General features: G+C 42.4%; 1 protein-coding gene across 1 annotated transcript in view; it reads right to left on the bottom strand.

Annotated features, from left to right (window-relative positions):
* Nucleotides 1-2,081: 2,081 nt before the first annotated feature.
* Nucleotides 2,082-16,245, bottom strand: part of tasor2 (transcription activation suppressor family member 2) — a gene marked incomplete at its 3' end in the record, with an annotated part of 42,686 nt that continues 28,522 nt past the window's right edge. The window contains exons 18-20 of the mRNA XM_079501276.1: nt 3,976-4,081; nt 3,375-3,556; nt 2,082-2,314 (exon numbers count right to left, since the gene is read on the bottom strand). Coding sequence (XP_079357402.1) covers nt 2,082-2,314; nt 3,375-3,556; nt 3,976-4,081 — 521 coding nt within the window. The remainder of the gene's footprint in view (nt 2,315-3,374; nt 3,557-3,975; nt 4,082-16,245) is intronic.

Raw genomic sequence — 16,245 nt, 5'->3', positions numbered from 1 at the left:
AATATTAAAGTAACTACAACATGCATTTTAAAACGGTTTACTATTTTATTGTTTATGTCCCTCAACCATATTTCTAATGGTTTGAGCCTAAATCACCACTCTGATATGACCCGTCAATGTCATTTCTGTCTGGCTTCTAAAGCAATTTAGCTGCAGTACCACAATGTCCTGATGTGGTGGGGGCGCTGTGTATGCAAATTATTTTCTCCGCCACACCCTCATCCCAGCTACTCCCCTCCCACATCTTTGACTCATTATAAGGCCCACCCCCTCCCCTCCCAGTCTCCAAAGACTAAATGCAAATTTGTAACTGAAGATGGGGAGATACCGATGACATCACAAGTAGCACCAAAATCAGTTGGCCTGTTCTGAGACCAATGTACATAAAAACCCAAATATGAGAAAGCCTGATAATAACATTGGAAAAGTTGAATTTTACAATTCAACTTTGTTATATACAATTTAGGCCTTTAGCAGATGCTCTTAATCCAGAGCGATTTACATTAAGCAAGAACAAAAACATGGCAATACATCTACATGTTGTAGGACCTTTAACATTTGAAAGAACTCAACTGATATCAAACTCTAAACAAGCATTTCAGACAGATTGTATACATTTCAATCAGGTACTAGAACGGTTAAAGTTTGCTTGATCTTTACTGTTAATCATGAAAACACATCTGAACAATGACAATTTAAAACACATCTGAACAATGACAATTTAAAACACAGCTGAACAATGACAATATTTACATCTCTTAAAATTGAGAAAACAGCCAAACAATGACGATAGAAGCACTGAATGTGTATGGGTCCCCATATACATATTTTGCAGTGCAATAGTAAAAAAATAAATCTAAAAAAATAAGATCATATATACATACCTACCTACACGTTGGTATCATTGTTAGCCTAGCCATTAAATGGTTAATAAATAAAAAACATTTACACTAAACTTTAAATATCAAACCAAAAATCTACATCAAGTCAGGTACAAAAGTAAAAAAAAGTATAATTTATACCATTTTGTAGAATAAACAATTACTGTAGAATTTTGAAATAACCATTTTACAGTTTTGTTGATTTTGCGGTTGTTGTTATGTTGTTTTGAGTGGATGTCCATGTACTTAGCCAAGCTTGAAAGTAGCATTCCAAATAGCTCTTCAATTCGTCCCCATTTATGACAAAGTATAAAATTCACTTTGAGCAGTGATCAGGAATGCATCTATATTCATGGCTAAAATTCCATTTCTTCCAAAGACACTGGCCACTGTTGCATCTGTAAGAATAAAAACAATGTGATTTTTAATGCGTTGCCTCATTTGTTTTAATTCAACGCCAATTAGAACCTGCAGTAATTAGAAATTAATCTGTCCAAATAGAAAATATAATACAAATATTTTTAGGAAAGCACATCCTGGAGAGGCCATCGGTATAGTTAACTACCTTGAAATCAACATTTGGCAGAGTCGCACAAATGTTGCCCCTTGACGCAAGAGAAGCTTAAAGGGTAAGACGTAAGACCACTTTTTGAGAGGTTTGGGTTGTTTTCTTACCTTATTATGGGCAAACTACATTCCATGAGTTATTTCACTCTGTTGTGTTGTTTATTAGCAATTTAAGAAATAAAAAAGAAATAAAAAAGTCGCTCATTGACTTCCATTGTAATGGTGAAACAGCTCTCAAAGTCACTCTTTTAGCACATAAACCAACGCAACCAAAAGCTGATTCTGACAGTTTATGACATCAGGAAAACAACATAACGGAGCGAAATAACTCATGGAATAGACTAGTTTGCCCATAATAAGGTAATAAAACAACCCAAACCTCTCAAAAGGTGGTCTTACCCTTTAAAGCAGTTTACTGTTCTAAAAGATTGTTGCCAAATGTCTCTGCCCATGAGTAAAATGATGTGATATCTTTTCTTTCCAGACTCAGTGATATATACTGAACTTGGCTTCCAACGTCCCTGGTTAAAATGTGTCCAGAGACCTGTGTTGTATATCTTCCCCCTTCTCCACCCTCAGCATCCCTAAATGTGTCCAGAGACCTGTGTTGTATATCTTCCCCCTTCTCCACCCTCAGCATCCCGTCTCTCCCAGACCTGTGTTGTATATCTTCCCCCTTCCTTCTCCACCCTCAGCATCCCGTCTCTCCCAGACCTGTGTTGAATATCTCCCCCCTTCTCCACCCTCAGCATCCCTAAATGTGTCCAGAGACCTGTGTTGTATATCTTCCCCCTTCTCCACCCTCAGCATCCCGTCTCTCCCAGACCTGTGTTGAATATCTCCCCCCTTCTCCACCCTCAGCATCCCTAAATGTGTCCAGAGACCTGTGTTGTATATCTTCCCCCTTCTCCACCCTCAGCATCCCGTCTCTCCCAGACCTGTGTTGTATATCTTCCCCCTTCTCCACCCTCAGCATCCCTTCTCCACCCTCAGCATCCCGTCTCTCCCTGAATCCTTGTATCCTAAACCTTTTGTATATGACGGCGAATTAGGAGATCTACAAGCTTACAACGCATCAAGAAGTGGCACATTGTAAGCGTTGTAGATCACCAATTTCCAGTATTTTTACTACTTTAAAAGTATATATAGTATAATAGTACATGCACATAGTAGTAGTGCAGTCGTTCTCTGGGTATGTTCAAGTTATTTGTCATATCTGCTCTCCCCAGGTTGGCAGAGGGAGAGTAGTGCTCTCCCCAGGTTGGCAGAGGGAGAGTAGTGCTCTCCCCAGGTTGGCAGAGGGAGAGTAGTGCTCTCCCCAGGTTGGCAGAGGGAGAGTAGTGCCCAGGATTACAGCTTAGGCAATTGGCATCGGGTGGAAACAAAAGCGTTACAAAAATCGTGGGATAAAAAAAATTAAAAATAAAGAATATGCTCCAGTTGTCAACAGAAACAGAAACACAATTAAATCGTTAATTGCAATTATCTGTGTGATAATTTATCTTCAACTTTAAATTTGTAATCGTGACAGCCCTAGTCTGTAACAATCCAAGTAGTTCCATTGGTACCACTACTTATTTTGGCTAATTCCCATCATCTTCCTCCCATCTGCCCCCTTCCTTCTAACACATGCCAAGAATGCCAATCCTTCGGCTTCACAGATATTTGTGAAAGTCACAGGACAGATATTTGTGAAATAAGTTGCAGGACGTCACGTCACGTCACGTCACGTCACGTCCACACACACACACACACACACACACACACACACACACACACACACACACACACACACACACACACACACACACACACACACACACACACACACACACACACACACACACACACACACACACACACACACACACACACACACACACACACACACAGTATACTCTATATATTAGTACATTAATGTCATACCTGTTATGAAGACAGGGAAGCGTGCCGATATATTCTGGACCTGTAAATTACTCAAACAACTGAGGTAGTTGGGTTGTTCCTGTGACACCAGGTCACACTCGTGGTAGGGCAGGACCTCCACCATTCCAGCTTCTTGGCAGCAGTCGATCAAGTACTTTTTCTCCTTTGCTTCTGGACTCAACCTGCAGAAAGAAATAGCAATTTAATCACATTAGCTTCTTTTTGGCTCCCTACAGCTTAGTAAACTGATGTATTGTTTGATCAAACAATCTATGCATCAATTCTGACTTATTTAACATTTAAGTAATTAACCCATTTTAGGCGGGAACCCCTTTTGGTGTTAGCATTATGTTATGCCTTAGCTATGGAAAAATAGCAGATCTACAAGCTCATAGCGCGCCACCGAGTGGCGCGCTACGAGCTTGTAGGTCTGCTATTTTTTTTAAATCGAAGAACGACTGACATAGAAACATAGCTTTTTCAGAAAACTGTCAGGATGTAGAAGACTTTTTAGAATCTGATCTCAGGTCAAAATGGGTTAAACAAAAGTGTAGAACAAACATTTGGTATACTAAAGTGAGGCAATAGCGTTTAAGTGTACCGTGCTTCTTCTTTTAGCTGACGGCTGTCTCTGTAGTGCAGCATCCACTTCCATTTGCCCTTTTTATTCAGGTCCTCCAACGCTTGCAATAGACTTTTCACATTGCCTTAAAAAAAAGATTAGACAAGGTTCAGCACCATGAAAAATTATAGGTTACGAAGGTAACCCCGGTGAATTAAATAAACAAGTGAGGAAACTTGCTTTAGGAGATTGTGACTTCAGCATAAGCACAGAAGCATTACATGCACTCACAGGCAACTGATTGACTGGGTTTGGGACCAATAGGAGCCTTGACCACCCCCTCCTAACCTGACTCTGCCAGATGGGGCAGCAGAGAGTACACTGGGTTCCCCCCTCCTGCTCCCATCTGGGAACTCTCAGGCAGACTTGATGCCCGGCCACAAAACGGCCTGGCCAATCAGCGGCAGCTAGAGGCGGGATCAAGGCATACACAGTGCCGCCTTGATCCCGCCTCTAGCTGCTGCTGATTGGCCAGGCCGTTTTGTGGCCCAGTGTACTCTCTGCTGCCCCATCTGGCGGAGTCAGGTTAACCCCCTCCAGCTTGGTGGCATAAAGGCATGCCCCATTGCCCCACCCATCATTGTCTTCACTTCTGTGAAACTTCTCATGTGAGAACACATGGCATTATGGCCCCTACAGACTGTAGGAGTTTTAAAGTTGTTGGCGAGTCATCAGATCGTTATGTATTTCACACTACAGGAGTCTTTTTTTTAAATCGACTGTCAATATATCTTTGTGGCTTTCACACTAAACGATTGGTAGCCGACTAGGCATCACACACTGCAAGAGTTCACCAAGATGCGATAATTTGTTTTTTATTCCAATTCATTTTGACATCTCACGCAGGATACCGCGATACCGTCCTGTGAGACCGACACAGGACGCATCTCTCTCTCTCTCTCTCTCTCCGTGCACGCCACACACACACAGGAATAGCCAATTTCAATTAACAATTGGACAAAATGATGTATGCTGTTATGTTACAAGATCTCCATAAAACAAAAACTGCTATTCAATAATCCAAAAACAATTCATACCAACACTGAGTTCCTCCAGCGCTGATCTGTCAAACACCACAAAACCACCTCTGGTGAAAACCTCCTGATGTGTAAGGTTCACAATATCATCAGGTTCATCAATTCCTGAAAAGAATACACCTGGCGACCTCTTCAACCTGGGCAAATAAGGTACCTGAGAAAACGGGGCACATGGAAATCAAACCGTATTTACATAGTTAAAACAAACTCTCTGCAATATATATTATTGTGCGATTGCTCTCCATATTGCCAGTCCTTTGATAGTAGCCATTGTATTACCTCACAAATATGCTCTGCAACATCTTCATTCCTGATTATGATGAGTAGTGGCAATGAAGAACCCTCATCCAGGAAGAACTGAGATGGCTCTACTTCAGTGTGGCCATTTGCTTCCAACTGTGCCTTTAGAATGACAGATTGAAAAGAGATTAACTTTACGAAACACCACAAGGTAACCTAGGAAAGTCCAGTCTCAAGGTATGATGGCTCATGATGCCCCTGGAAGGCATGTCAGCACGGAATACAAAAAATCACACCCGTGTGAACCGAGTGGTGCAAGGTCTTATATAGTCTGATCAGCTATGTCAGTGACGTCACATACTAACCATAGCAACCATGCTCGTTTTTTTGGTTGCTAACCATAGCAACCATGCTCGTTTTTGAGTGGTGTAAACCACTCCTACAACTGGCTTTGTTAGTTTACGTGTCTGTCCGTACCAAAAGAAATGAGCATGGTTGCTATGGTCACCCAGTTCACACGGGTGTGATTTCATTACGTCAGACATTACGTCAGACCACAGCTGATCAGTCTATATAAGACCTTATACCACTCAGTTCACACGGGTGTGATTTTTTTTGGTACGAACAAACACGGGTACAAAGCCAGTTGTTGGAGTGGTTTGCACCACTCAAAAAAATATGTTTACAACTTTACACTAAAACTGCACAAACAACTCTAAAACATCATACATTTTATACCATTGATATAAGACAATGCAATGGTGGCACCCTCTGAGATGCAGCATTAAATCATTTTAAAATAATAGCAAGAGTGCAGGGCATTCATAGTATTATTTTTTGAGCCAATTATATTAGCTGGAAAATATTATTATATACATGGAATCTTTCCACAGCAGCCATTTTGACAGGTAAACACAGCTTACGGTAATAATGTGAATTGTGGGTGTTTCATTTAAGTCTGTTGGTCTGCCAGCATTAAGATAACTGCACAGGAGCTGTCCATGATGGCACTGTCAACATGGCTGCTGTGATTAGGCTAGTATTAGATGAAAATGGTTAACCAGGCCTGGGCCGTGGCTCAGCAGTCCAGGCACCTTGGCCGGTAGCCCGAGTCTGGCAGTGTGCCGCGGGTTCGACTCCCAATCCCGACGGCCTTTACTGCATGTCACTCCCCCATCTCTCTCCCCATTTCCTGTCAGCCTACTGTCTTGTCCCTCTATAAAAAAATCATACCCGTGTGAACTGAGTGGTGCAACTCCCCTCCCCCCCCTCTCTCTCTCATTAGCAGGCAACAGTGCAGCACTATGTATGAGCGGTTCCTTGGAGTGGTTGCACCACTCAAAAATCTAAAATAAAGGCGAAAGCCACAAAAAAAAACACAAAAAAAAGAAAAGAAAATGGTTAACCATACCTTTGTCTCTTTAAAGAAGATGTCCTCTGAAGTCACCAATATGTAGAATCTGAACTTGGTTTTACAGGATTGTCTCACAACTGAATTCAGATTACTTTGCAGGCTGTCATACATTTCTCTCTTCGTTTGACCACTCAAGTCAACATGGTTGCTCAATCCAGACTTTGAATAACTGCTATCTTGTTTGGGGCCCTCAGTTTTGGATGACATATTTTTGCCGGAACAAACATCATTCATCATGGCTTGGTATGACCTGGTACATTCTGATGTCATGTCAGAGACCGCAGCATAAGCTCCCTGATTTCCTTTTCCATAAGACAATTTATGAAATTGTAAGGTATTCTCTTTGACCGGGGTTTCCGCCAGACATTCCCTCTCTTGCATGTCTACCTTGATCCTTTGACCAGCAAGACGTGGTTGCGAATCAAAGTGTTCCAATGAATCCTCTTGCTCCTGTAGACGGGAAAAGCGCACAGTGATAGGAGAGACCTTCTCTGTCCTGTGGGTCTTTGATCTGTCAAAGTCTTTGATATGACTTGAGCCAAGCCCTCTCCTTTTCTTTTTCATAAGCTGGTTCATTTTTTCCGAGAAGATAAGACACTCTTGCTCCATTGAAGATTGGGTGGGGTCAGACTGTTGGCACCTTTCAGAGAGCTGTTCCATTAGACATGGCTTACTTCCCATTCTACTGGAGTAAAACACTGTGCATTTCATTGAGCTTGTTGAATCATCCATAGTAAAACATTTGCCATCCGTCTCTCTGCCGCCATAAGCTGAAGGAGTTTTCTCACTTATTTCAACAATGTCTGCAGACGTTTGTCCCAGTTTCATAGAGGGACCCACCTTGATGTCTGAATGGTCACTTCCTGGGTACTGATATAATGCATCTATGAGGGCAAGTTTTGGTTCATCCAAATTAAACTTCTCAATAACCTCTTCATCATCAGATGCCCATTTTGCCTTTGAAGTGATTTCTTGCTTTTTGAGGACCTCGGGCATACCACTGGAACTGCCTGCTTGTATCCCCATGCGAGTGGTGATTGGTGTAAGGTATGTGGTTCGGTTGCCTCTGGGAACAGTCTCCGACGTATCCATGGGCTCTTCTGAACAAATGTAATTTGCCCCGCTGTCGTTCTTAGATGGTTTCACAGCCATGATTGGGCGCTGGCTGAATGAATTATCATTAACTAAATTTTGTAGCAAATCAGCGTTGTTTTTACTTTTCTCAAGTTTTGCATTCTCAAAGAATGCGTCAGCGTATGCGAATGCGTCAGCGTGGCCAGATTTAGAGAGCTGTTTGGATAAGGAACTCAGTACTCTGAGCGTCCTGATGTGAAGGTCAGAAAGATTGTTCAGATTAGGACTAATTTCTTCAGACATATGAAGTTCCTGGTCAAGAGGCAACTGGCCTCTTATAGGAGTTGGTCTTACACTGAGATCTTTGTCTGTGACAACTTTGCAGACTTCTTCATCACCACTACAAGAAGGCATATAGTCATATGGATTCTCATCGAGGGTTGGGGTTGGACATCTGTCATGTTTCTCATCGATGGTTGGGGTTGCACACCTGTCATCATACTCACTTTCAATATAGCCTATTTGTTGGTTGGAATGCAAAGCATCTTTCACTGTCTGAAACCCTTCTTTAGACGCATATTGTGTGGCTTGTAGGTCTAACAGCCTGGAATCCTCTACTTCTAGGGGTGGAACTTCTTCTAGACCCCACAGGAATGGAATTTCTCCTTCTGCCTTGTTAGGAGACTGTAACCGCTGGGAATCTGTACCCTCTTCATATCCTTGGAATAGTGTTGATGGAATTTCTATCTCACTATGTTCCCTTGGTAATCTCTTATATTCTTCAACCTTGTCTTGTGAATATAAGAACTGGTCCAATGAATCCTGCCTGTAGGTTTCATTTGTAAGGAATTGTACCCGACTATGAATCCTTGCTAATGTCTTCTCATTTCTATCCAATTCTTTATCGTCGTCTTGTGAATGCAAGGTCAGTGAGTCAAACAAAGCCTGCCTAGAGCGGTCTATTCCAATGAATGGGATTTCTACCTGATCTTTTAAGTCAATCCTCATCTCATCTTCAGCTGAATGATCAGTCTTTCCATTTACATCATTTTGTTGACTTCCTACAAGAATATCCTCAGATTGGGAGATGGTTGTGTCAAACTCACCTAAAGGCGGAGTGTTCTCTTCACACTCAAAGTCTAACATATCCTGCGGAGAAGTGTCCATTCCAATTAATGGAATTTCTACCTGACGTTCCTGCATTTCTGATACCGTGCATTGAGAAAGCTGGGGTTCCTGCATTTCTGATACCGTGCATTGAGAAAGCTGGGGTTGCTGCTGGAAAGAGAATTGAGCTGAATTATCAATCCTTCTCTCTTTTTCAACCGTGTCTTCTGAATATAAGAAATGTTCCAACATGTCCTGCTCATCATCTTCCATTCTAAGGAGAGGGATTACTTCCTGACTATGTGTCCTTGCTAATCTATCCTTTCTATCCAATTCTGCTGCCTTGTCTTGTGAATGCACGGACAATGAGAGCAACACATCCTGCATAGCATTGTCTATTCCAATGAATGGAATTTCTGCCTGACCTTCCTGCATTTCTGATACCTTGACCGAAGACAGCTTGGATTGCTGCTGGAAAGATAACTCGTCTGAATGAACAATCCGTCTCTCCTCTTCAATTGGATGAATCTTTTTTTCCTCTCCTACAAGAATATCCTTGGAGTGGGAGATGGATGCAATTAAATGAGCTAACTCAGGAGTGTTCTCATCAGGTATGGTCAGTATATATTCCACATGACGAGGCTTGTTGTGAGAGGGACTGTCTGGTGCAACAATTTGATGTAGTGAAATGTTACTGTTCTTCATGGTGGCATTGTCCTTCATGGTGGCATTGTCCTTCATGGTGGCATTATCCTCCACACGGGTATCGTCTCCTTTGTCACCATAGCCAATCCTATCACGTTCAGATTCCCTTCCATTTGGAAACTCATCTTCAACATGACGATCATTCTTATCCTTTTCTTTCTTTCCTTGTCTTATCCTTTCAGCCCAACTTGACGTGCGTGCTTTAGATTCCTCTCCATCAGATTGTTGTTCAAATGAAACATAATTATCACTGACTGTAGCAATACAATCACTTGTATAATCATCATCTATATGAAGTGTTGGTGTGGAACAATCACTTGCATAATCTTCGTCTATATGAAGTCTTGCTGGAGAAGCTTCTAGGTCACATCTTTCATATATCCTTTGAATGCGCTCATCAGGCCTCTGACTTTCTCCACAAGCTTCAGATACTTCAGACTTTTCATTACTCGATTTCTGCAAAACAGTCACAATTCCTTGAGTCCCCAGAATACTCTCTTGCTGAATGCTAGACGTCTCTGTACACATTGCACTTTTAAGAGGCATTACAGTGTGGTCCAGATCGATCCAGATCTTCTGTGATGGAGTAGTGGCCTCACACCCTTGAGAGCGGACAAAAGTCTAGAGAGAGAGAGAGAAAAAAAGAAAACAATGAATTCCCAAATGGATCTTTAAGCTAAAAGTCCCTGTCACATGTCCCACAGAAAATCATCTCTGTTCAATAAATGTATATGTAAACTTGTAAAGTATTCTTCTTACCCTAATAATGTACCTACATTTAATAATTAGCAGTACCTTTTTCTTCACCCCATTTTTGGCATACATTTTATCCACCAGTGTTTGGGTATCCAGACAATTTTTCAAAAGTAGTCTGTTGCGGGTGCGCAAATATGTCCATATACAGTATGGACTGTAAGCAAAGCATTGTCAATGCAATAACCCTGCCAGGTGCACAGATATGCACAAATCAGCTTGTTGGCAAGGTTTCTGTTGTATCTGATGTTACTTGCCCATATATGGATATCCCTGACATCAAGACAAAGTATGGACATAGTGAGAGGGTGGGGGAGGGGGGTTGATTAGCATGAGAGAGAGAAGGGGAGTGGGGGAGAGATAGGTAGGAGAGAGGGGGATGGGAGAGAGATAGAAGGGGATGTAGGGTGGGAGAGAGGCGTGATTCTATTCTACGTCCGAGCATTGACATGGTAACGCCCGGCCTGCCTGATTGGCCTACCGACACTGCCGGCCTTACCAGGAGTTTCCTCCGAGGTGGATAGCTCTGCTGGATAGTCTGCCGCAAGGTTACTCCTTGGTGGGAAATGGGCTAAATATATACAAGTACGATATAATACAAGAGAATGACAGCTTGGCACGCACGACAGTAACTTTTATTTTTGTAGAAGAGGAAAACTAATATTGTTTATGCCGTTTGCTTTGATGGAATAATTGATTGAACACGTACACCGTAATTTGATTTGGGTGTGTTCTAAATAAAGTGTTTGAAACATCATTGTACTGTAAAAAGGTCTCTTTTCCCTTTATCCTTTTTAGTATAGTATTAGTTTACTATAATTAGATTAATACACGATAATCAACACCAACACTTTAATTTAGTACACACCCAAATCAAATCATACAACGTAGCTTACGTGTTCAATCAATCATTCAATCAAAGCAAACGGCATAAACAATATTAGTTTGCCTCTTCTACAAAAATAAGTTACAAGTTAGTTACAAGGCTGCATTCTGTCATGCGTGCCAAGCTGTCATTCTCTTGTACTTTATTATTTATTTATTATTTTATTATTTCCCACCAGAGTAATCTGGCGTCTCGGAGGACAGTCTGGTGAGACCATGGGGGTCCATGGTCGGTAGTCTAATCAGAGGCAGCCGGGGCGTTACCATGTCTATGCTCGGACGTAGAATAGAATCACGTGGGAGAGAGGTGGTGTGTGTGAGGTAGGGCATTCATTAAAAAACTCAATGCATCGACTTCGATTCAAAGCGGGCCGCTGTGCTGGGCTGCGCTCAGAGTGCTGTGCCAATTATGCCTCGTCTCACTCTGTTGTGTTCTCTTTGGTCTCTGTGCCAGTGTGCGTGTGTGTGCCTGCACGGTTTAGTGTTTACCATTACATGTATGTTTTTATAATCAGCGCCTTGCCATAGATACATAGTGTAACGGCGAGCCGTTTATTGTTATTTATTTTGTGGTTATGGTTGGATGAATATATATGTACTTGTCGCTATTTCCGTATATATATATTTGTACTCCACTGTACTGTACTGTACTGTGCTGTACTCCACTGTACTGTACTCCACTGTGCTCCACTGTACTGTACTCCACTGTACTGTACTGTACACCACTGTACTGTACTGTACTTCACTGTACTGTACCGTACTGTACTCCACTGTTCTGTACTGTGCTGTACCGTACTGTACCATACTCCACTGTAATGTACACCACTGTACTGTACTCCACTGTATTACACTGTACTGCATTCCACTGTACTGTACTCTACTGTACTGTACTGTATGTACTGTACCATACTCCACTGTAATGTACACCACTGTACTGTACTACACTGTACTGTATTCCACTGTACTGTACTCCACTGTACTGTACTCCACTGTAATGTACTCTACTCTACTGTACTGTACTGTGCTCCACTGTACTGTGCTCAACTGTACTGTACTGTGCTCCACTGTACTGTACTCCACTGTACTGTACTCCACTGTACTGTACTGCACTGTACTGTACTGCACTGTACTATACTGTACACCGCTATACTGTACTGTACTCCACTGTACTGTACTCCACTGTACTGTACTGTACTCCACTGTACTGTACTGTACTGCACTGTACTATACTGTACACCGCTATACTGTACTGTATTCCACTGTACTGTACTGTGCTGTACTCCACTGTACTGTACTATACTGTACACCGCTGTACTGTACTCCACTGTACTGTACTCCACTGTGCTACACTGTAATGTACTGTAATGTACTGTACTCTACTGTGCTCCACTGTACTGTACTCCACTGTACTCCACTGTACTGTGCTCAACTGTACTGTACTGTGCTCCACTGTACTGTACAGTACTATACTGTACACTGCTGTGCTGTACTGTACTCCACTGTACTGTACTGTACTACACTGTACTATACTGTACTGTACTCCACTGTACTGTACTGATGCTCGATACTGTTTTTTTTTTTACTTGGAAAAGCAAACATGGCAACCCATGATGTTTTCATATATCGAGTTGCTTGGAAAGTGCAAACCTGGCAACCTGGCTGAGTGGCCCTATTGTTTGTTTTGCTTGTTTTTATTTCCGTCTAAAAGCAAGCATGGCAAGTGGCAATGTTTCTATATACCAAGTTGCTTGGATGTCGTAAATGTGGCAACCTAGCGGGAATAGTATACTGTACTATACTCTACTGTACTCTACTGTACTGTGCTGTGCTCCACTGTACTGTACTCTGCTGTACGCCACTGTACTGTACTCTGCTGTACTCCCCTGTACTGTACTCCACTGTACTGTACTGTACTGTACTGTACTGTACTGTACTGTACTGTACTGTACTGTACTGTGGCGATGCTCGATACTGTTTTTTTTACTTGGAAAAGCAAACATGGCAACCCATGATGTTTTCATATATCGAGTTGCTTGGAAAGTGCAAACTTGGCAACCTGGCTGAGTGGCCCCATTGTTTGTTTTGCTTGTTTTTATTTCCGTCTAAAAGCAAGCATGGCAAGTGGCAATGTTTCTATATACCAAGTTGCTTGGATGTCGTAAATGTGGCAACCTAGCGGGAATAGTATACTGTACTATACTCTACTGTACTCTACTCTACTGTACTGTGCTCCACTGTACTGTACTCTGCTGTACTCCACTGTACTGTATGTACTCTGCTGTACTCCCCTGTACTGTACTCCACTGTACTGTACTCCACTGTACAGTACTGCACTGTACTATACTGTACACCACTGTACTGTACTCCACTATACTGTACTCCACTGTACTGTACTCACTGTACTGTACTGTATGTACTCTACTCCACTGTACTGTACTGTGCTCCGCTGTACTGTACTCCACTGTACTGTGCTACACTGTACTGTACTGTGCACCACTGTACTCCACTGTACTCCTGTACTGTACTCCACTGTACTGTGCTGTACTCCACTGTACTGTGCTGTACTTCACTGTACTGTACTGTACTCCACTGTACTGTACTGTACTGCACTCCACTGTGCTGTACTCTGTTCTCTTCTGCACTGTGCTGTATGGTTCGGTACCATAATGTACCGTATTGTAGCATACTGGACCATACTGTATCATACTGAACTGTGCCATACTGTACTATACTGAACTGTGCCATACTGTACTGTACTATACGGTACTGTACAATACTGTCCCATAATGTACTGTACGCTACTGTACTGTTCCATACTCTACTGTGCCTTACCATACTGTACTGTACCGTGCTGCTGTGCCCTGTGTATGTGTGTGCGCACGTGCGTGTGTGTATGTGTGTGTGCAGTGAAAAGGGGAGGTGCCGGGGAATGAGGAAGTTGTGATGTAATTTACATCACAACTGTTATTGCACAACATGTTGCGCAATAACAGTGTGTCTGACAAAAGTAATATTTGTACAGTAATGTACAAATGTAGTGTAGTGCATATGGATTCGGGTGGCGTGCAGGATTTTTTTGTGCATGGAGAGATGTGTGCTAATGGAGTGGTTTGGTAGAAGAAGGAGAACGGATAAACGGCCATGTGCTTGTGTACCCCTTGGCCCTTTCTATTAGGGTAGAAGGATAGCCAATGTACTTGAAAGTCGATTAACTTCCATCATGTATTTACTATTTATTGAGCCATTTGTAACAACAACAACTTTGTTGTTTTTTTCTCTAAGTGCAAGTAAAAGCATTTTCGAATTTGCAGTTGGTTTCCTGTCCATTTTATGCTATGCGTACCTTTACCCTAGACTACTGTTGAGTCATGATCTGAGGACCCATTATGTTGAGTCATGATCTGAGGACCCATTATGTTGAGTCATGATCTGAGGACCCATTATGTTGAGTCATGATCTGAGGACCCATTATGTTGAGTCATGATCTGAGGACCCATTATGTTGAGTCATGATCTGAGGACCCATTATGTTGAGTCATGATCTGAGGACCCATTATGTTGAGTCATGATCTGAGGACCCATTATGTTGAGTCATGATCTGAGGACCCATTATGTTGAGTCATGATCTGAGGACCCATTATGTTGAGTCATGATCTGAGGACCCATTATGTTGAGTCATGATCTGAGGACCCATTATGTTGAGTCATGATCTGAGGAATCCATGGGGAAAAAGATTGTGTTTGTACAGTAGGTCAAAACGTGAAGCAGGCTGTTATATCGCGACCATAAATTGGGGTGGAGGTTCTTCCTTGGCCTACTGGCAGTGTGTGTGTGTGTGTGTGTGTGTGTGTGTGTGTGTGTGTGTGTGTGTGCGCGCGCATAGTTTCACTGGCCTGTTACCTTTATTGACAGTGGTGTGAAATAACTAAGTACATTTACTCATGTACTGTACTGTACAATTGAGGTATTTCTTTTACTTTACTGGAGTATTTCAAATTTGTGGCCTTGTGGTTAGAGTGTCCGCCCTGAGACTGGGAGGTCGGGGTTCAATCCCCGGCCGGGTCATGCCAAAGACTCTAAAAAAAATGGGACCTGCTTGACACTCAGCATCAAGGGTTGGATTGGGGGTAAGTCCCTGCGACATACTAGCGTCATGTCCAGGGGGTGTACTTGTACATCAAGCTGCCTCACGCTACAGAAACAGGAGATAGGCTCCTGCCCTATGGGCCTCATGGCTCGGCAAGGCTACTTAGTTACATTTATTTGAAAACTTTAGTTACTAGTTATTTTGTAGATTTTGATTATTACAAAACATAGCCTACATTAACCACTTCAGCCCCTACACACAGAACAGCTGATAGCCTAAGCCTATATTGTTTATAGTGTATGAGAGTTGTAGACACACAAACACAAAAGTAGACTTAAAATAATCAGATGAACTTCTTTACTGTGCAGCAGTAGCAAAACTAAAAAGTTTGTTTTGTACGATTCTCTTCCTTGATGGAGGAGGAGGCGTTGTTGTTGCGTGCAGAACACAGAAGCAGTAGCCTACTGGAGCCATAGGGCAGTATTATGCGTGTCTTAAGTACCATGTCTTATGACTTAACTTAAGACCTGGAGGCGTGGTCAATGCTGTTTGGCCACTCAGAATAGCCAAATGGCATTGATCACGCCTCCAGGTCTTAAGTTAAGTAATAAGACCTGGTACTTAAGACACGCATAATACTGCCCATACTGCTGTGTTGCTTACCGTGTATGAGAACGTGTGTTCAGGTAAACAGTTAATTCTGTTGTTATGCAAAGTAGTAGCCATTTGATTTGGGCACGGTACTCGACACGCCCTCCGCCAATAAACCTAGACCACTGGGTACTTGGTGCGTCTTGGAAAGTCTTGTGACCCGAGGTTCTCTTGAATCTAAAAGGGACGCATCACGTGCACCGTTCCGTTCCGTACCTGCACGTGCACGTCGCAATGTCTTTGGTACCACGGCATGGTACTGAGTTCTACGACCATGACACCACTGGCAACCTACAT

This window comes from Electrona antarctica (genome assembly GCF_951216825.1).
Source record: "Electrona antarctica genome assembly, chromosome: 5".
NCBI lineage: Eukaryota > Metazoa > Chordata > Actinopteri > Myctophiformes > Myctophidae > Electrona > Electrona antarctica.
Note: the sequence above shows the minus strand (reverse complement) of the source record. Positions and strands in the feature narration are given on the sequence as shown.